Raw genomic sequence first — 23,107 nt, 5'->3', positions numbered from 1 at the left:
AGCATGAGAGCATATCATGAGAGCTTGGCAAACGTTCCATCCAATAGTGTTGGTGCACAAGTGGACAAGTGCTGAGCTGAGTGCTGAAGCAGAGCAGCAATCAGGGACGCTTGCGTGAAATTTTCCCCGTGATGATAGAGACGACTGGATGAAAGCTTTTATCTTACAACTACCAACGCTATCCGCACATCGATAAGCGCACAACACGTCGTCGGTCAATTTCAGGCTGGATGCGAGCCAGGGGGGGGGAACCATGTTGCCATGTACCCCATTCGGCTTTTCCCGTGCGAGCTCGCACGTGTTGCCGGTGGGGAGAAATAAGGGAGGAAAAAAAAGGAATCCAGCTGAAACTCTTAAAACGTGAACCAGCCAAATACAAACGAGCGAAGCAATCAAACTTGTAGTCGAATGCAATGGAGCATCATCAATGCAAAACAACCAGCTCGCGGACAGGGGCTTGGATGAATATTTGATGCTTAATTGAATACGTTATTCCATCATACAAGCGAATGGGGGAAACTCGATGGAAATGATGAAATTTGCAACAAATCCTCCTCCTGTCCGCTGGTCCGTGGGATACTTTTACAGGCGCAATTCTCGAACCCAATCCCGTCACCCGAATCGTGGTGCCCGATCTTTGGTTACATTGTATCAAATTAGCAGCCACAAATTGCAGGCATTACTGCAAAATCTACCACAGCGTAGCGATCAACGCAGGTCCCGATCACTATGGATACCACCGCAGAACGAACGTACCAACGACATCTTCCAAAACGAATGAAAGGAATCAAATTATCCTGGTTGCCTCGCACCCCTACCCTGCCGGCCTTCCCTTGCCACGGTACCCGACACGAATAACGAAAAGGCCTCCCATTGTCGCCGGGCAACGGCAGCCCAGCAAATCACAATCGGAATTATGGCAAACAGGCCAACGGATATTCTCGACGCAATTGAAATAAATGATGATTGCTCGGAAAAATATTCATCATAAAAATGATTAAAATATGACGATGCGAACTGCGATGGTCCTCATCGCTTGGCCGTGCCGCCCCGAAGCATTGAAGCGGGGTTAATGCCAGCAAGGGATGAAAGCTTCGGCAGGGATCGCACGGTGGAAGCGCTCGTAAAGTGAGCAAAGGAATGAAAATGGGTTCTTCCTTGCCGTACGGTACGCCACACCACACACCGCGAGGGTTCGCCAGATGTCGGCGGAGACTTCACGCGCGTACATTGTAGCTCAATTACTACGATTTGCATTACATTGTTTCGGAATGGGCGGCACGGGATCGATGCTCGAAGGTCATTTTAATACGGTCTGTGGAAGGGAACGAATAAATTGCAACTATTTCCCTCCGCCACACTCTGCACACAAACGGTAAGCAATTTTGTGAGCTGAAGAAACGACAATGGACATCAATACGAATAATACAATTTTTGCTTGATGCATACATCTAAGGGTACATGTATTATGGAATATATTTTATATTGCGTACAAATAGTTGATTATTTATACATCTCAAATCATTTATTTATTTTTCTTTACTTCGTATATTACCAAAAGCAGCGGATTTATTGAACAATCACAGTTTTAATCGATTTAGAATAGTTTAGAAGCCTTTCTCTATACAAATTTTATCACCAAGGGATATTTGCACGAATATTTGTAAGCCTCTTTTTCTTTTAAAAACTCAAACAATCTTTTAAAAGGTTTTGTGTCAATCTACACAATAGATCGACCTTGTTTTATATGTGATAAGACTCACCAAATTGTAACCACCTTAACAAACATTTGTGCAAAAATAAAACAATAAACCCACATTAAAGAAACGAATTTACAACACAATCCATTCATTACCATAACGCGTTTTTCAAATAAACACATTGAACAATTCATAATTTGGCTGATAATAGATTGCAAACGGTCGATTGACATCGTTATCCTGCGTCGTCTAGCTACGGCGTTTGCGCGCTTTCCGAAAACCAGACCCGTCGTCTCTCTCACTAACATCAGTAAACGAGAATGCACTTCACTTTGTCCGTGCTTGCACAATTGTGCACCACCATCGGCAAACTACAACCAATCAGCACCACACAAACGCAACGGCATATCTGTGGATGTTGAGTGCGTAGAACCGAACGTACAGTGCATTGGGCGAGTGGAGCAGTGGAAAAAGAATTCAACTCACTTTTGCTCACGTGCTCGTTTCAAATAATACGGTCCAACGAATTGGGAAACGAATCCTCGAACCGCAGAACCATGGTTCCATGTATTGGAAAGGGTTTGAAAGCAACTAGCAGCCAGATTTTTGAAAAAATTGGAATGCAATGGGTAAAAGGTAAAAACATTTTAGTGTAATGAATGAATTTCCTTCTAACTTGCTATATGCAGTGAAAGCATCGGTTTCGTGGAATTTAAGCTCCGCCTTTGTTCGTTCAACCACCATTTTGGGCGTACCGAGGGAGATGTACAGTGATGTGAAGAGAATGTCGGACACGCGGCACGCGACCAGACGTGGCTAGAGGTTCATTGTTTTGCGGAATAAAAAAAAATGTATAAATATAATGTTCTACTGCTATAAAATAACCCAAAATTGGCAATTTTTTTACCATTTTTTTTCCTTTCACGCGTTGTGTAGTGTTTGTAGTACTACTAATAAGCAATGAAACTTTATCACTCTTGTTTTCTAATTCTGGTAAAGAATGTTTATACTAAACTAGACGATTGGAAATAACATTCTTATTTAAAAAACACTATTTTCTTGGACTTCAGTTTTATCAGGTAATACTTAACTTAAAATTTATTATTTACTCGTTAGTTATAACCATTTGTAAATAACTAACAAACGTGACTTTGATCATAGTAGCCTTTTGTTTCAATTAAACTTTAATTTTATTTTTATATACTGAGAAACAAATGAGAGAACATGCATTTTATAGAATTTAAAAAACGGATTGATACTTTAATCGTAGCAGTGAACTTAGTACCAAACAATCAACACTTACTACAACAAGCAAAATTTACTAAAAAAAGCTGTTATAATAAAAGAAAAACTAAAACCACTACGGGCGTACAAAACAGATTCAAGAAGCAGTTTTAATATACTTTAGAAATGTAGCTGCTCAGTATAAGTAAGTAAGTTAAATTAAATCTGTAAATTGTCAATTTAATTAAGCATTTGTAATAAAAAACAAGTAATTATACAAATATGTACAGGTAAAATAATAATTTAGCATTTATTTAGTCTACATCTAAGAAATTTATACATTACAAAAATAATAAGTTATTTTCGCAAGTATCTTCGTAGCATATTTCAGGCGTATCTTTGAACCACATTTCAATGAGAGCCAACAGAAAAGGTTTTGTTTTTGTTTGGTTGAGATCACTTATGCTTGAATCTACGAATTTTGGGGGTTTTGTTCAACTCTTACGGTCATGTCTTTCGGAGGGAAGATTGTCTGTGGCTTTCTATAAACATTTGAAGATTTTTTAATAATCTATCCTTCATATAATTATCGTGCTGTTTTCGCAGGGCTGGTTTATCAACTGTACTTTTAAGTAAATTTACATTCAAAGTTGTAGAAAGTAATTACTGCATTAGGTACTTAATTTTATTGATTCGTTTGGATCATTTACATTTAATTTTAAAATTGTTAACTAATGTTAAAATTTATACCAAACGACGCTAAGTTGTACAAAGTTACAGCGTCCCACTTTAAGTCCACACCACTGCCGTTCTCTCGGTAAAACATACCGGACAAAACAGGGGCCTCCGCAGCCGATTGCATGAACGCGAACGCGCGGCTATGTATTCAGGATTTTCACATAACCCGCTTATGTATTCCGCTCCCTGTGGGCGTGTCTTCGCTTGAATTTGATAGTTGCGGGTCTTTCATCACTTCACTTGCGAACAAAACGCTTAGAACAACGGTTGTGGACGAAAGTGTTTTTCTTTGGCGCGTGACCAGTCTCGCATTGTTTTGTGTCGGGAGCAAACGGAAACAGCGAACCTTTTGTGGAAACACGCAATCTCGTCGGTTGCTAACGATTGCGTTCTGGCTCGTTAAAGAAAGTGAGTGAGTTGGTAGATAAATGCCGTGAAACTCTTCCTATTCTAGTGATTTTGAGTTCCGTTTCGTTTGTCGGTGCAGTGCTCGGATCAATTACATAACTTTCAGTGAAGAGTGGCAAAAGAAATCATTCGGTAGTATCGATGAAATCGACACCCGATACAGTGCTATCCGCGTAACCTGTGCTATGAAAACATGAATAATTAATAAGCAATAGAATAAGTGTTATTGCAAGTGATACGATATACTCGACGAAATCATTAGTAGCAAAAGTTTATCGTGTTTCGTGTGAATGTGAGAACAAAGAACAAAGTTTTGTACCGAGTGCAAGTAATAACACAAAATACCTGCAAAGTGCGAATTTGGTTTTACAGTAGTGTAATAATCTTTCAAAGTGCAAAAAGTTGTGCTGGGCCGAGCTCACAATACATTCAAAATTCCGCCGCTAGCGATAATGTCGTCTCCGCACGAGGACGAAGATCAGGATCTTGATCAAGAGATTAATGTGGACGCCGACTCGGACTGTCAATCACGCGTATCCTACAACAGTGGATCCGAAGATATTGACCTGGATGGAGATGGAAATGTGTCCTGCTACGATGAATCCGATATTGCAAGGTACGGGTGGATGAAAAATTTCAAAGGCTTTTATGCATTATTTGCCTACAATAGTGAACAGTAAATTTGGAATAAAAATGATCATTGAGTAACTACAACATCACTGAATCAGAATACAAATATCCTCGTTGAAAATTGGTTAAAAATCGTACATATTGCGTCCATGCCCTTAAAATGACTCGTAGTATAAAAAGAATGATTAAAAATGATTTATTTTTCTGAAGGAATGCTCTTACTATCTCTGTTAAAATAAATATATTAAATTAAACTTTTCTAATAAAATAATTGAATTAAATCCACGAAAAGATTATTTCATGCCGAATGTGTAAAATTTACATAAAAAAAACTCAAAAATGATTTTTAATTCAGTAGCGAGGCCTCGACATTTAGTTACTTCCCATTGTTACGTACAAATTGTCCAGCTATAGCCAAACGACATTGCATTTCGTATTTTAGGTTTTCTACGAAAGCTCATTTTCATGATTATGCACCTCATAAAGAATTAGCCAAAGTGGAAGCAAATTGAATAATTTGGTAGAAGATAGTCAGCTCAGCTACTCTCTGATATCAGCGATAGTGGCGCACGCAGCGCAATTTATACGCATTTGCGTATTTATAGCGTAACATCTTAGCATAATTTCCCCTAATTGCGTACCATTTTCGCGATGATTGACAATGGGTGGCTTTTGGTTTTGCGGGGAAACCTTTCACCATCGGATTTGATGGACGGGTTTGCTTGGGCCCCGCAATGTTAGGCTAATGAAAACACGATAGTGTGCATCAACCTTATCCGATCCAATTAAGATCACTAAACGTCGCGCTAGTGCTCTTTGCGGAGTTGTGAATCTCATTTGTGTTTGTTTCTTTTACCCATCAGCACCGGTTATGTTTGTAGTTTGCTTTTTCTTTTTCTTTGAGTCTAAACATTTCAACAGGTTTGCCAATTTATTCTTCCATTTAACTATTCCGCATGCTTGAACTAGATCGCGCTGGGGTTTAACAAATTAATTAAGCTCTAATTTATGCCATAAGAAATAGTCTTTTGAATACGCTAGCCAGACCGCACTCGCACCCGGATGGTCAGGGTCGCACTATCGTAGCGTGGTTTAGAATCATTTCGCTCTGGTATCATTATCATTTACTCTACCAAACGATTACGGATGTGTTCAAACCATTCCCCCCGCATTTTTCGCTCGATTCTCGCTGGAAATAATCCATAATTTTCATTCACCTTCCTTTAAGCTATTGCGGGAGTGATATGATTTAAGGAGATCGCCTTTAAAACGGAAGCAGTTTTCGGTTACCCCTCGCCGTGCGAATTGCCGATAGGATAGAGTTATCTCATATTTTATTCACCACGTTTTACCGGAAGCCACAACTCTGGGAAATCGGGAGTACGAGGCGAAAAAAACGAAGTTTTCAAGCCTTTCTTAAAGATGCACCTTAAACCTCAAAAACCAAAATGTTTCATTAATAATGCAACATATTTTCATATGTTTGCTCCGGTGAGCAACCTCCATAAAACAGGTTGTAAAATAATCCTTTTTATGATATGAAGGCCAGCAGAATTGATTGAATTTATGAAGTGCTGCCCGAGGACTCGCAATACTTTGGGGAAAATGCTGTTTGCTTTCAGAGCAGAGATACCAATAATTTCAATCCGGACTGTTTGATAACTATTTGTTGTTGCCATGTTTTCCTTCCATCAGCGATCATCAAACACACGCGACCGAACCAACCACACGATCACCGAACGAAAACCTGCCCTTCAGCATATCCCGGTTACTGGGTAAATCGTACGATCGTGACCAGAAGGACAAGGATGCACACTCGGAGGACACCAGTCCGGAGGGACTCATCAAGAACGGGCATCACATTACGGTCAGTTCGGCAGGAAGCTTACAGTACGCTGCTGGTGCGCTGTACAGCTATCCCATGTACCCTGCTGGCCATGTGCTTCGAGTGCCTCCCCAGCGGGGACCATGCAATCCACTGTCCTGGACCCTGCCTCCACTACATCCTGCCGCACTCGCCCATCAAGCAGTGAAGGATCGACTTGCTGGTATGTATTAGGCGAAAGATTTCGTCCAAATTGCACTGCAACGTAAAATCCTTTAAGCATTGAAAGCCTCTTTTAACAACGCTATAAAACGGTACACAAAACTTGGAACACTCTGCTGATATGCGGGACAGTATTTATAACAGGCTTACTTTTTATAGCTTGGTAATACTGTTAAGCGATTACACGAAAATTTATGATTGGTTTTACGATCTTCAAGGTTTGATAATTTTAAATGTCGATGAATGTGTTTTGTTTTTTTCCTCCTGTCGTCCTACCGCGGATCATTAGAAAGAATGTAATTGAGAAAGAAATAAAAACGAGCCGCCAATTGGAATAAGCAAACCAGACGCAATTTATGACTTTCGATGAAATCATAGCTTGGGGTTGCGAGCGGAACGATAAATGAAATGTGGACTTTTGCACCATTATAATGCAGCGCACGGGCAAACCTTTTTGTTTCCAAAGCCCGGTAGCTGTGATGATCAGCCGGTGCGTGCGTCCCGAACGCTCGAAATGTGTCCCGCGGACGTAATCGTATCACGACGGCCGAAGAAATGGTTGCGTTACTGAGCACGATAGAATAGGTTGAACATTTTGATCGTAAATTGGAATGTTACGAACCTAAAAAATCAAGATCCAGTTCGCTAGCGTCCGGAACAGCGCTATTAGTATTAATTATTGACTCTCTGGAGGGAAAGGCTCAATCCTACTCATGTAGTGCACTGAGGAAGTCAAAACGCACGCAACACGATCAAATTCTTGCCCGAGGAACAAGCAACACCGACCCGCTCGGTTAGTAAACTGTCCGAACTGAGTTCCAGTAGGCAATCGATCGTAAAACGTTAAACTCCCGTTTGACCCTCGCTCTGCAATTTCAACCGTGGGGCATCAGCACCGACACATCTCGCCCCAGGACACTTACGTTTCTGGAGAGCGTAACGTAGCGTTCGTCTAATATCGGCTGACGACCGCGATCGGTGCGATCGTAAACATACGGTTTACGACCTCGAAAACACCGGTGAGGAGATTCCAATAAAAATTAATTCAATATCTGCCCGGAGACACATTTATTAAATCGGTATTAATCATCTCGTGCGGCTCTGACGGAACGATATTTCGGGTGTAGGAAACATACAGCATAAAAGTGGACAAACCAGTTTGATCGATTTTACCGGGAGGAGAAAAAGGGGACCTAAAAACGAAGCAATCAAACGTTCTCGAGCATCCGTTTGCTGACTCATTCCTGCCGTAGAGCACACAGCCGATAACCGCATCGACCGTCTGGTAGGTGTCCTTTCAATTAGGCTGAATGCGGGGTGTAGACCCAGAGACAAACTCACTCACAAAAAAATGATTCCACATCGAAAAACCGTTTGACATATTTATGTCCACACTTTCTCTCTGCGCGTCCAGCGTCAACGGAGTGGCGGACGGAAGAGGAAGCGCCACAGCATAAATCGGGACCATGTTGACAAATTCCAAAGCCTACCGTGTCTACACCCTGCCCAGGGATGCCTTCCTTCCGCTGGAGGCTGGCTTCATTCATGCGCCCGTAGGTCGGCGGCACCCCGGGAGAGCCAATTAAGCTGACATTTCTTGTTGATCGTTTTGCACCTTTTCGTCACCCGCGACGCACCGTATACATATTTTCGGGCGCAATGTAACGGCAGGAGAAGTGGCCGAAAAACTACAAAAGCAAACCTCACCCGAAGACGACGATGACGACGAGGGCACACCCGCAGAGCGTCCGCTTATCTGGCTGGTACAAGCTTCTTTACTTAAAAGATTAACCGTCGAAGTGACCCTTCGAAGCGCGCTGTAGCTTCTTCGAACTTTGGTCGCCTAACAAGCGCATCATTGAGATTCGGTACCGTCTTCATGGTTGGACATCCGACAGTATTTCTGACCGCGAAGAAATGCTAAGTTTGCATAATTTCCCGAAACTTTGCCTCGCAATCCTGCGGCGGGTGGAGGCGAATGTTTGGCTTGTACAGTTGGCGATAAATTATCACCAGCAGAAGAAAACCGGAAAATCAACCCGAACAAAAACAAAAGCATGTTCATCGTGATGCTTCATCGGTGTGCTATCGAGTACACCTATCTCGATGTTGGTCCCGGAAAGCCCGGTAGCAAAGCAATTTATGCATCGGACAACATACGAGCTACATCGCCTCGGTCCTCTGCAAGATGCCGCCATACAGAAATTGGTTGGTCATTGAAGCACATGCGGGTTTGGCCACTCCTTGTGCTGTTGGAAACAAACGCGAGATCTCGAGTCACAACTCCCACAAACGAGAGCATTACTGCAGTTATTATGCTTGCAGCCAGCAAATGAGCAGCCCTCTTCCAGAAGCATAAAGCGGATTGTACCTTTCATGATATTTCAACCAACAAAAACGGTCGACAGTTTACGCACGGTAGCGGCAATTATGGAGCAGCACACAGCAAATGATAGCATTAAAACAAAACCTCCGACAATTACAACTGGTGGTCAATTGGACGGTCTCTGCGATGGCGGCATTTTCAGCTGGCAAGTGATGGGCACCAACAGCAACAAGCGCCGATCGTCCGAAACGATTTGTAGATGGTTATTATTGCTGATTGCACTTGTCTTGGGGACGAACGAGAAAATGTCCGTCGGGAAGACAATATCTGAGAGAGCGAAAAAAAATATTAACAACGCAACCCCACCAGTTTATACTGACATAAAACAGACAAATAAGCTCTAATTGCGAGCTGGATTGTTTTGTTTCAAGCTAACAAAACACTCACAACTAAGGTAGTTGTATTAAATACACACGATCAATCATCATGCAGCTTGTTTTACTGGCATAATACTGTGATAAAACATTGCTAAACTGCTCTTCCTGTTTCTCTAAAGTCCTCCAGAATATGAAACCATCACGCACCTGTACTGTTTGCACCCACATCGTGGATGAGGGAAGCACACACACCTTCGTCATTAAGCCGTCAGCGTTTGCTGATCGCTTGAGAAGCCTCGAAAACCATGTCAAGGGTGTTGGCTACATCTGGCAATCGCTGAAAGCATATAATTTCACAGGAATCTTCCGCACACGCCCAGTGCTTATAAAATCGCGAATAATAGGAAGGACACCTGAGAAGATGCCAACCTCCGAAACAGTCACAATCCCAACACAGCATTAGGCCGCTTTGCTATTTGGATGTGCCGCCGCAAAACGCGTCTTTGAGGATCGTCTGGTCCGTTTCTTGTTTTTTTTTTTTGTTTCATCGTGATACGAACCTTTCCATGGTTGCCTTTCGTTGGGTTGGCTGTTAAGTGATGCAATGGCATGCGAGTTGTAAACTAAAACCAGTCCAACAAACCGTCCCTTCTAACCGCTTGAATGAAATCAAACCGCTTCGTTCGGTGTGGCGGACCCATTCCTTGGATGATTAGCGGGGCTGAACGTACCGTCTCTCAGCAAACCTTGTTTTGATTCGTGGCATCCGCTCTGGTGCGGTCGGCACGCATACCCGACGGCCAACGGAAGTGGACAATCTGATGCACAACTTTGTTTCCGTTTTTTGGATTTTGATTGAAGGTGAATATGTGATCGTCGCTACATCTTTCGTGTTGTTTTGAGTAATGGGAAGATTGCACGCTACGGTGAATCATGCGATTAAAAGAGTCCGGGCCGAAAGAATTCGGACCCAGGCTGAGAACGGTAGCGATCTTATCGTACCGACGAAAAGATGCTATAATATTTAAGCTTCTTTAACAGTGTTACAAGGAGTTTTAAGCACTTTTGATAAAAGCATTTCCATTTATGCTTAACAGATGGCTGTAACAAAATAACACTTATGAATATTAAATTGAAATATCTTCTACAGTTTCCTGATGGATTCGATTTTTTAAAGCAATGTCTTAAGCCCGAAAATTATTGAAACAAATTTCCGTTTTTATTGCCATCGAGCTCACTTCCGTATTCAATACACCTTACCATGGCTATGAAAAGCGCACAAACATTTCCCCCTTTTTCATAACCGTTAACGTCAGACACGATTTCCACAACAATCAATAATCCAACAGCCAAACAGACCGTTATCCAATACGGGGATCGATCGTTATAGCGTCTTCATCCAACCTGCGGCAGCGTGCCCGATTATTGTAAAGATTATTATCCCATCGAACACGCCTCGTCCGGGGCGAGGTTGTATCTCAACATAAAAGCAATCCCCGCAGCCAAACGGATGGTAGGCTAAGGCTGATATTCGCCTCGAAGATGGGAAAGTTCCGCAAACGATATTGCCCCAATTTGAGGCAAACAAATGCGACCGATTCTTAAGCGCTTTTGCACTACTTTTCTGTGCTTGTTTGCTGCTCCGTGAAAGTGGCAATTAATTGGAATTAAGTACTCAGTTGCACTGAAACTATTGCTATGGCCGTGACAATCAGCATCGGCGTCGTGGATGTTCTCGTGGCTCCATCCTCAAGGAAAACGTACCGACGCGCCTCCTAGTTGCCATTAATACTATGCTTAGGCGCACTATCGCGACGATATCCTTAGCTCTGCTGCGCAGGCAAAACTTGTCCACTTCACCATTATTGATACAAAACCGGGCCATGTTCGGATCGCTCACTGTACGCCGTAGCTACAGCCCAATGGTTGCGCTATTGCGAGGTTCTAGCGTCGAAGCCATTCGATCGCACCCGTGCTCGAAAACGTTTTAGCGCCTGTTGGATTGCTCGGCGTAATTGAGTTGTACATGAGCTTGAACTGCTCGTCTCACCGCGCCTGGGGCCGTCCCCCTGCCCGTGTCCGACCAGCGGTTGGCCCATTTGCTAGATCACGCATTTACGACCATCAGCCATTCAACCGTCGATTGGTGGACGATCCCGATCCGTGTGCGTGGCTTAAAGGTTTGCGGTGCACGAGGCGTTATCATCCTATAACTATAAATAATATATTTTATTTCACCCGATAAAACCAGAAATTTACAATTCCCTTCTACCGGCATCATGTTTTGCCCTCCCCGTGGAGTGGCATTGGGAATTGGGGAAACCCCCGGGTAGGCATGGGGAGCAGTCGTCAAGGGTTTGGCTTAGCGCCTCCCCAGGTGAGGGAGTTGTCTAAGAATAAGTGAATTGATTTCTGGTCCACACCGCAAAACGATACAAGCGTTAGGCGAGTGCGAGATTTCTGGAGGGCGCTGGCAAAATGCTGAATGCTTTTAACACCGTAAGTGTTTATGGAGTGTTCGGATCGCTTCCATATTGGAGCAAAGCCAATATTTACACCCATGTGCTACAGACACGGTCCTGTTTTGCGTGTTTGGTCTTAAAATCCCGCCATTCGGTTGGTAGTTTAATGACAAGTATAGGTATTTTGGAGGTTGGAAAATTGTACGACGGATTTACAACATGGTGGTTTGTTCATTGCTTCTTTATGATGCAATGATTTGGAAGATGCTAGGAGTGAAGAACTTCCCCATGTCGACAGATTGAAGAACATAACATGCATACACATTATGTTTTCGATTTAATGCTACAAATTATGCCACTATTCTTGTGTAAACATTTTCAGTAAGAATATTTTAACATAAATTACTTTTATGGTTTTAATGCCACATCCAAACGGTTGTTGACATTAACGAAACAATGATCTACCTCGAAACAATTACGATTAAATGACGACGTGTCCGCGCTGCAATAATCGGATAAGGTTGGAGGAATCACCTTGAACAGTTCCCATGTATTTTTTTTTGCAGAAGTGAGAGGAAAAAAAGCAATGCAATAATAAAAACAGTGTCCGAAGCGTGAAGGAGGCTGTATAATTGAACTCATTTATTTTAAATTCATACATTAAGAGGTTGATAAAACATGCAACCGTCAACGAACCGCAACAGCGTTGAAATATGTTTACCACCACTATCTCGCGTTGCAACTGCAGTGTCCGTGTCCGTTGAGTTGCATGCTGCGAGCACACAAATAAAATGTACATACATCGGTGAGGTAGCTAATGAACAGTAATAACAATTTGCTCGCCGTGTGTTTTATGTGTGCGGACTAGCGGTTGCAATTTTGCTGTCTGCATGCATGTCACTAAAGCTAAGCGCTGTTTGGCTCTGTTCCGCGAAATCATTATGATGAACATGACAGGTTAAGTAAGCATGGCGTTATAGCGCTAGTGGCATTTGGAGAAGGTTTTTTTTTATTAAAGTAGTTTAATTGTTTGAGATATGCCTGAGGGAAGACCTGGTCCACTTAAATCCACTTAAAACAATAAAAAGGACCGTTGCAGTTCAATTTAACGATGGATTATAATACCACTCGGAAAAAAATTCGTAAGAATATATAACAGGAATCAAAAAGCACTATGTTTCTGCTATCCTTGGAATTTAGAAAAAAAAAAACATTTAACGCAGTTTTTTGTTCACTTTAATTATTGTACAATGTAAGATGACCGACATGAACAAAATTACGGTTAGTCTATACTGTATTAGGAGTACAGCACAAGTTTACTGAGTTTGTACTCTAACGATACAAAGTTTACCAATTATTACAAACAAATATGACAGGTATGGTCATTCACAGATTTGTCTGAAACATATTTAAATCTAAAACTAATATTTTATACTTTTTTTTATTACTAATGAACTTAACTATGTTTTTTTTTTAATGGATAAGTAAATTCGTTTGTTCTAGAGCTTTTAAGCGCTTGGTTTATTGATCCTTTATAAAAAATAATAGCTCAAAGTAGTGAATCATTTCTAATAATATCTAATTGCCCATTTTGGAACTATCCACTAGCAGAGTGCTTAATGAACTTTTGGAACGAATGAGTCATTAATGCAACATTTCAGTGCAGAGACTCTCAAAAATTCATAGATCTGTAAGAATTTAGTAATCTCTGAAGGCTCATGGATCTTGAGAATTCTCTATGAGGTGTAAATCTTTAACTATTTCACTATTTAACCTTCCAAATAATATTAACACTTTGAAAAATATTGTTCCTGGTTTCTTGTTTTTAATTTTCTTCTTCTGAGCTCTAAACATCTGAAAGTTTTCAAAAGAAATGCTATGAAATTTTCCTAACATAGGGTGTATTTGAGTTAAATTGTTCCATGCCAATAAAAGTTTACCGTACTTGAGTTATTTAATGTCTTGAATATTTAAAGAATCACGAATCTTCATAAAACACACTCAGAGTTTTTTATTTCATTTCGTTTAAAGGTTATGTCTGATTCCTGAGTCTGGTTAAGAATCACACAGCAATAGTGAGGTGTTAGGACAACAATTGGTTGATCACCAAAAACACCCACAAAATGACATGCTATCACCAGCTGAGTGAATAAAAATTAAATACTTTTTGATTAACTCTTTAAGGTGGTCCGCTTTCACCCGCGAAGTGACTAGCATCATAGGACGATCAAGCTAATAGCTCTTTAATTGAGCTAGTCGAGCCATCAAATGACCACCGAACCGACAGCGGCGTTAAGCTTTCTACTAGTTTAGGGTGTATATTTAGCACAAACACACACAAACACTACACCTAATGGCCATAACACATGGCAGTAACATTTAATTCTTTGCTGGTTCTATTCGCGTTTCACTATTTTGGGTGTTTTATATTTGTACTAACGGCTCCCCCGTCTCATTGTAGCGTTCCCCATTGCCCGTCGCATTGGCCATCCGTACCAGAATAGGACACCCCCGAAGCGGAAAAAGCCACGCACCTCCTTCACCCGGATCCAGGTTGCGGAGTTGGAAAAGCGGTTCCACAAACAGAAGTACCTGGCGTCAGCAGAGCGGGCTGCCCTTGCACGGGGTCTAAAAATGACCGACGCGCAAGTGAAAACCTGGTTCCAGAATAGGCGAACAAAATGGAGGTGAGTTTGGGAATGCTTTTGTATGAGCCGACGTTAAAATCGTACGCCAAACAGGGCAGGGTCAACGTGTATTTGATGATGAATTAAACCGTTCCTGCATGTGACACCGGCCAACGCTTGGTGTAGGTAATTGATTTCAAAGAAGAAAAAACATAGAAGTAGTACGTACCGTTTTCGATTTTGTACGAAATTAATATCCAAAACGTGTCAGATGAAGCATAGCGATTGCAAAAGGGATTTGGGTTGGGTTATTCGATTCTTTCTCCCCCGCAACACTGGGAACACAAGTTTGACTGAGGTTCTGCGAATGAGATATAATTCTGCTATTGCTCGCTTTGATATGAAATTGTTTTTCTATGCAGAAACTTTTGTCGTGTGTGAATTTTTTTTTTTTAAGCACAACTGTACACCACTGCATCAAAGGGACACACCTTTCAGAAGGATCCCTGCAACTCAATTCGATCCCCTTCACACACACCCACAGATATCATCCATTAGTGTTGATAAAACAACTAAATTGAGCAAATGCTCACAGAAATAATAAAAGCAAAGTCACATGACCAAACACCGTCGGTTGTACTTTTGCATGTACCACTCGATGTGCAACACTGACCACAAGAGACATCCCAGAATGACATCTAACAATCCCAATAGCATAAAACGAAAGAAATCTAATCAACAACGTAGCAAAAGCAAAAATTCTTTCCCAATTGCCAAACGGGCGTCAGCTCACACGTTGCTCAAATTTCTTTTGGACCGTTGGCAACATTCACCCGGCGGAACGTAATCAAATTCAGCTCAATCCGTCGGTGTCGTTGGAGAAACGTGATCAGTGACCGAGCGGGCAAACGGATTTTGGCTAAGCGTTATCGAATCGGCAGTGTGGAAGGGCTTATCCTATCATAGCATCGTGTCTTGTCAATTATAATCGCTCGAAAATCCTGCCGCTCTGAACTCGTCCAAGTTGGCCACCAGCTCAGCAAAATCCGTTTGTGACGATAAACCGTACCGAACTTTGAACGGAATGGTGCAGAATGAACGCTACGCTGGCTGAAGGCGAACATCCGAAGGAGGCGCTTCGTTGGGATACCGCTGCACTTCTTCACTCTACGGACAGCGCCATTTGACCGGTAATTGAAATTCAATTAAAAACAACATCCTTCTGCCATAACCGAGTTCGCGACTTCACCGCAATGGCACCGTGCGGCACTGAAGTGCACCGGAATGTTATTGGTTAACTGCGGTGTGCCCGCTCTAATGGCAAAAATCAGTTCCCTTTTCAAAACTGTAATTACGATCATGCATATAAAACAGTGGACAAACACATTTGTTTTTTTTTCACAAAGCGCAAAGCGAAGCACTAACACTTTAGGTCAGTTTGTTACTTAGTTAGCGAATATTCATGAGCATGTCCGATTTCACTTGCATCCATGGAGTGACCGGCAGGATGGAGCGCTTTTTTATACCGGCCGTTGTAACATAATTTATGCGGAACAATTAGGCGAGGCACGAACAATTACGAGATTAACATTGCTAATTACAATTTCTGAATTATTCATGTTTTCATTACCACCCGCCAGGACGAAAACTACTGCTTTCGCTGCGTTTTATAACGCGGCAAAATGGAGTCACTCGCCGGGGCCCCATTTTGTAGCTCGCTTTTGCCAGTGGAGGAATTCCTCTTTTTTTTGTAAAACACACTTACGGTACGGGTTTTATGCCCTGTTTTTGGCGGTTCTGTTAGGTATTTACCTAACTTGGTCCGGTTTCCTTTAGCCGAAACCTTAAGCCCGTCGACAGAGTGTTTGATAAAATGGGTACCATAAAAAGGCCACTTTCATGATGTGGCTACGCTGTGCTGGACGGTTAATTCATCACTCTAAATCCTGACCGCTTCCTTGGGAAGTCAGCGCGTAAAACCGGCCATCCATCTTTCGGGCGCGCAAGGCAACCATTTCACTGCCTGCGCACATACAAAGCACGCGCCCTTTGCGGTTTTTCCCCTCCGAGAAGAGTGTTTAAAATCAATTAATAACACGGCTCCCGTTGACAAGAAAGGGAAAGAGATCCAGAAAAGAAACCACGCTCAAACGGGGCAGCCGGAAGAGGCAAGGCCTCGGAAGTAACCGCCATCTTAATGTAGCCCTAGAATATCCTGCGTGCCGTGGCTGTGCAGGAGATTGATAACGTTTGCTGTGCGCGCCATTGTACGGCTTTGAGCCTCCGGTTGGGGGCTCGGAACTTAATTATCTAAATAGCAGGGTAATTACATTAAATTTCAACAACCTTTTGCTAAGTGGCCCACACGCAGAAACCGGGTGCGGGTTTCCTGATCCTTTTCGGCCGGGATGTCAAATCGAATTCTACCCGATTTTCTACTCGACATCTTTCGAAGGGTGTTCTTTGCGCGTAGGATCGTGAGCAGAAAGAAGGCAAAACTTTGTTTGTCTTATCTCCCCGTCTAGCCTCTACCTGCCACTTCCAGCTCTTCCGAGGTACTTTTCATCTTCATTTGCATTTTGCTTAATCTTTATGGTAAAAGTTGTGAGATAAAGTTTTCAACCCCTTACAAACGGTTTTAAGGACGCGGTCTTCTTGAGAGGTTCAAATGGGCAAACACGTTGCTTACATTACATAGTAGCTACGCATACCAAGAGTTGTAATTAATATATTGCTTTCCTGTCTTAGAATAAAAAAGCAATGCGTCTAGTTGTACTAGCACTCAAGTTTTTTCAAATATAAGGCGTTTTCGTTCACGTAGAATGTTCTTCGCTTCTGCATATTTAATCCTGTTAATTGCTATTTTGAACATGTCAATTAACCTTTTGCTCTCAATACATTTCTTTAGAGATTCACACTCTTGAATTAACAAATGTTTCTTTAACCTCGAACCCAAATTGGTCTTGGCTGTTGTAAGATACAAACTTAAAAAATGTTCCATTTAGCATATGCTAGCCACAAGAAGCGATAAAACCCATGCAAATTAATATTTCGACCCTGATCTAAACCTTTGGTCTAGCGTCACATTTGGTTGAGGAATCGGTCAGCTGGCAAATAGGAACAATAAAGCATCCTTCACGTGCAGAAGCTCCATCATCATCAACACAAAGTACAAATTTTAAACAAATGCGTTGGAACCTCCGGAAAACGGCTTAGTACACCTGCTAGCCAATTCAACTGCTGACACCATCATGGCAGAACGTTCAAAACACGAGTGTGCGATGGCTTGTGTGGAACCCATATTAAACCCACATTTCGGGTACCCCACTATGAACTGCATTTTGGATTTAATTTAATCAACTTCATAAATTATGCCGCGCATCGCACAAGTTTGGCGAGGCCGTACCGCACATGCTTCAGCGAAACGGCACAGTTTATGGCAAATAGTTGTGTTCCGCATGGCGCCGGCAATTGAAATTGGTCAAGCTGCACTGGATGCGCCATTGCAATCAGCCATTCATTCGCTGACAGCCACGTATGCATGATTTATGTATCCTCCCAGCCCGTTTTCCGAACGATTATACTCAATCTAGCCGAGGTCTTCCCGTGCAAATGGTCTGATATGCGAATTAGCTTCAGGTTAGAGCAGCATTTAAATTTGATTACCAACCGATCCGATTGCAACGCCACCATTCGCAGCGTAGCCTTTTGCACCAATGTCACGCATCGTGCGGATGCGGACGTTAGTTTTCGGGTACGGTTGGTGTACTAATTCATTCATTTCACAGAGCACGGCGAGCAATAGTCGAGGCATTTAACGATGGCTTATAGTTGCAACCGATGACAGCTAAAGCGTTTTTTTTTTTGCTCGCTTGAAACGCTCAGCAAGTCATCAGAATTGGTTTGCTGGGTGGTGTGGGTACTCCGAGACCTTCGTTCGTGACTGCCAACTGGTCGAAATTAATTTTACAGATTTTAATTATTGATGGCGCTTCACCACTAGCGAATGATGGAGCGCATGGTTACGGTTGTGCGACAACGAGCGTGATCGTTAGGATCGTTTCGTGCCAGGGTGATGTATGGGTAGTGGTTGAAACTTTGCGAGATTAATTATGCATCGTAATCCGTGTGTCATGACAGTGGCTTGCCGTCATAGTGGTGAACTTGCCGAACTCACTGCAACCGTTCTGAGGATGTGGCAGACAACGTTTTAAGCAATAGTTGTCCACATTTGGCGATGCATCATTTATTCGCACATACACATTTTCTAAAACTTTTTCCCTTTTTGTCTCTTCCATGCAAGAAACAGTGCTTTACATCATGTTCTATTGTAGGGCATACACTTTACTTCGTTGTGTTTAATCGTTTGTTGGACCATACATGATTATGAGGGTTGATAGAGCAATACAAGGCCAGAACAAGCCGAATCTCATCTGTAGCTGTGTGATTATCTTGACCATGGATTCAACTAGTTCCAACTCTTTGCATATAAAAACACTTGATAAAAGTTTACAAAAATCCAATATGTTACTGCTTTTCGTACTCAAACTGCTTGAAATCAATAAAAATTATGGTTGAAGCATCGAAACCTTACGAACGTTTCGATGCTTAATGACCATCATTCAAGGTGGTTACCCCCGTAAGAGTTGCACAGATCAGTCGCTTATGCTGGTTATAAAAATCGTTGCAAACATCAGTTTTCACTCCTTTACTCTCGCGATTTGTGGCATGGAATGTCTTGAAATCGATTTCCCGGATTTTCCTGACATCGCATACCGGTCGTTCGTGCCCATGGCCCTCGTGAAAAGCCATCCGAACACACCGAAACTAAATCGATTCCCAAATCGTCGAAGATTGTAGCCTGCTGAATAAATGATTTCAACGCAATGGCTAGTAAAAAGACACATCCAGTGCTACTACACCACGTTTCACTCGTACGAAGGCGATCACTTTCCTCGGTTGAACGTGTGTGAGAAGATTTAAGAAAATTGTCGGCCCATCAGACGTACCACTGCTCAAGTACACTCCTTTCTTAATAGTTAACCGTGCTTGGAGGGTCCTTCCATTTAACGAGCAGCTACATTCGCTCTAACTTATTCATAAACGTTCCACCGTACCGTGCGACTCGCTTGCGGTACCAGGCGGCCCCATCGCATTGATTGTGGTGGTAGTTTTAATGCGCTGTGACAATAAACATGCGTCACATTATCCGGTCGCTTCTTCTCGTTGTTTTTTCGGCACTCCACTCCGTACGCGCTACACTTCGAAACACGATTAAATGCGAAATAATCAACTGCTGTTTGATAATTAAATAACAGTACTGCGCTAGCGTGAATCTTGCACACACCCTCGCGCACCCTGGTAAGGGTGAGTGGATCGACAGTGCCGCTATGGTTGCTATGGTGTGCTGGTTGTCATTTTCCCACTGGGCAACTCAATTAAAACCCTTCTAAAAATATCACTGAAAGCACGCCCCCCCAAAAACAAAACAACACCAAAAAAATCCGCCCTAATGTTTTCATGTGACAGCACAAGCGACGATGTGACACAATGAGTAATGGTAGGCAGGTCGTACTAGACTGTGTGGAATGTTTCATTTTCTACCTTGTTCTTTCGTTTAATTCCCGTACAAATGGGTGCAATGGATGTTTCTACCTTAGTGCAGACAAAGCCGAAGCGAACATTGTACGTCAGAAATCGTGAAAGTTGCAACGTGACAAAGAATCGGAAGGAATACGAATACAGGAAACGTTCGAACTACGAGAGAAAGTAATTCAATTACATCCCTTATGAAACAAAGGGCGCAACAGCTAGAATTTTTTTTATAATATTATACATTTTACAGATAGAATTTGCTGTACAATATAAGAGGGGATATGTGCTCAATAACTCAAAAAAGTTATAATTGAAACTTTTGTGCAATGTGATAAATATACTAAAATCTAGTAATTGACAGGCGGGAGTTAAGAAAAAATTGGCGAACATTTCGAATTCTTAAAATGTTCTGAAACAAAGTTTGTCAGTAGTTTTTTTGTATAAAATATGTGGTTATGCTTGAGAATGAGTAAACTCTTTGGACTGTACCTTCGGTATATATTGGGTCGACATTTTCACCAAACTTTCATGAAAAAGATTTTTTTTTTACATGACTCTAAAACCTATTTTATTATCAATATACAAACTTATATAAAGTCTTCGATGTAACTGATTTACATGAATCTGCAGCATTGAAAAACTGTTGAATAAACAAACACAAATATGGCAGCCAAATCAGAATTGAAAACCCTCCAGTTCTAATTTTGAAGAAACGACCGACACGATTAACGAACGTCAATGTCCTTTAAAGCCATCGTCACATCATTGCTGTATTATCATTTGCTTTAGCAGAAATAGCAGCAGCAAAAAAACATGAAACAAACTTTTTCCTTCCGCCATCTTCGTTCGTGTATCGGTGATTCATCTTCTGGCATAACGATTATGAAGGTTTTAATAATGCAGCAAGATTCTGTGACGCGCCGTTTTTTTTCCTCTCGTGCCTGTTACGCCGTAACACCATAAGTGTATGGTGCGGGGAGTTTTGGGTATAAAACGGAGCGTATCAAAAATTCATATCAAACTTTTTAGCACGACGACGAGCAAACAGCGACAGAAAGGAGCGAGAGAAAAAAGACCAGTAAAATGCAAAACTGACAAACGTGTTTTTTTTGTTTTTAGTTCCATTTTGACCATCTTCCTTTATCAATAAGGGCTCGTGTATATGTGCCACAAATTGAGAATTTACATCACAAAGTAAAAAAAAAACAGCAACAAAATGATCAAAACATTTGGTTGGTTTTTTAAACATGCATCATCAAAATGTGTTACTTTATCGATCTTTAAATAGCCTCATGAATTCCTTACCATGCAGATGAAAACAGACCAATTATGTCAAAGACCGTTTATTTCCATCTCATACATACACAACAAAAAATACCAAATAATACTATTTAAAAAAGTCACAGAATAGCAAGCAAAACTGCAAATACCTAACATGCTAAAAACACCAATCTGCTTCGCTAGCGTGTGGATTTTTCCACCAAAAAGGGAGTCGCGCGCATGAAGGGAAAACTCTTTATCCCGCTTCTTTGGAATCACTTAGCTTTTCCCGCTCTTTCCCGCTGCCCGGTCAAAGTGTAACTGGAAAGTCGCTTAAAAAGATGGCAGCCACGATTAATATTTAATGCCCGCCGGTGTGGAAACGGTGGCGCGGTTGTGAAACCTTCTCGCTCCAGCCAAACCAAAATGCCAACGATTTTCGCCTTGTTAAAAAGATCGATTTATTTTCCCTGCTAAAACCCCGTCGAGTTGATCATGACTAACAGGGTGTTTCTTTTTTTTTCTTTCGCTCCTCACTGTTTAAATCGTGAGTTTATCGTCCTTGTGTTATGCTACCGTAAAGGAATAAGAAAGAATCCAACCCGCTCCGTTTTCGTATTTGTTTTTGCCAGAACGTCCATAAAGCCGTAGCTGGGTTGCAGCAATAACTTGCCGAAAACATGCGATTCTTTAAATTGAGTTGCTTGCTAGAGGTTAATTTTCTCCCCAGCTCCACACAGGGAACAACAGCACACAGGAAAGGAATGCTCACCGACAAGCACCAAAAAAAAAAACCCAGCGAAACAAACAAAACACCAATCAGTCAAATTACATGCTCTTAAGGGTGCAACACATTTTTCTTCATTTCAGCTGAGTACATGGTGTGTTTTTGTGAGTTCGGCACGGCTCATACACATTTCATTGAGCACGGCACGGGAGACACGCGTGCGGGATTCATAACAAATGATTCGAACTCATTGAGGGTGGGAAAACGCTACATACATACAGATCACTACTACATTATCCTTGTTGTTGCCCCCGAAGTTACACTTAACGGAGTAACCTAACGGAATGTCCCATTCATTCCCCTTACTGATGTGTCGGTGAAAGTTTTCAAACGCATTTAAAACGGCAAATTATGACATTTTAACCTGTATTGATACAACTTTCTTTAACAACTTCTTTTGTCTTTTCCTAATTTACAGGCGACAAACGGCAGAAGAACGAGAAGCTGAACGGCAGGCGGCCAACCGATTGATGCTTTCGCTGCAAGCAGAAGCCCTAAGCAAAGGCTTCGGCCAACCGCCACCATCTGCTGCTGCCCCTTCCACCGCCACACCCGGTGCCCCGTTGGCGGCGCTTCACGGGCTACAACCGTGGGCCGAAGCACATACGGCGGGATGTTAGATTATGGCGCCCAGTCTTTCACGGCACGCATCACAACAATCGGCAAGTCGAGGTGAAGAAGATCTTCACGATCGAATCGGTCAATATTGGAAGTGATTACGAGTGTGTGTCACCTAATCTTCAGTAGTATGAATACAAACCGATGAAAAAAAAACTAAAGGCGACATTACACGTTGTGATACAGGAAGAGTGAGGATTGAAACATCATTTAACCGTCAGCAAATGTCCGAACGGAATACAACTCACAAGAGTGAAGTGTAATATAACATTTGCCAACAGGCTTTAAGTAATACACAAACAAGGCAG

General features: G+C 42.0%; 1 protein-coding gene across 1 annotated transcript; it reads left to right on the top strand.

Annotated features, from left to right (window-relative positions):
- The first annotated feature begins 4,522 nt into the window (after positions 1-4,522).
- On the top strand, positions 4,523-22,801 carry LOC128706671 (T-cell leukemia homeobox protein 3). The gene is made up of 4 exons (XM_053801610.1): positions 4,523-4,686; positions 6,396-6,748; positions 14,374-14,599; positions 22,600-22,801. The coding sequence occupies exons 1-4, from the start codon at positions 4,523-4,525 to the stop codon at positions 22,799-22,801; spliced, it is 945 nt and encodes a 314-aa protein (XP_053657585.1).
- Positions 22,802-23,107: the final 306 nt, after the last annotated feature.

This window comes from Anopheles marshallii, chromosome 2 (assembly GCF_943734725.1).
Source record: "Anopheles marshallii chromosome 2, idAnoMarsDA_429_01, whole genome shotgun sequence".
NCBI classification, from domain to species: Eukaryota; Metazoa; Arthropoda; class Insecta; order Diptera; family Culicidae; genus Anopheles; species Anopheles marshallii.
The sequence above is the reverse complement of the archived record's forward strand: the minus strand, read 5'-3'. Positions and strand labels throughout refer to the sequence as shown.

Bases quoted from the DNA above. Each gene is read 5' to 3' on its own strand.
- LOC128706671 (XM_053801610.1), top strand. From the start codon at position 4,523: ATGTCGTCTCCGCACGAGGACGAAGATCAGGATCTTGATCAAGAGATT. The intron at 6,749-14,373 runs GTATGTATTAGG...GTCTCATTGTAG, and splicing joins AGTGAAGGATCGACTTGCTG to CGTTCCCCATTGCCCGTCGC. The intron at 14,600-22,599 runs GTGAGTTTGGGA...CCTAATTTACAG, and splicing joins AATAGGCGAACAAAATGGAG to GCGACAAACGGCAGAAGAAC.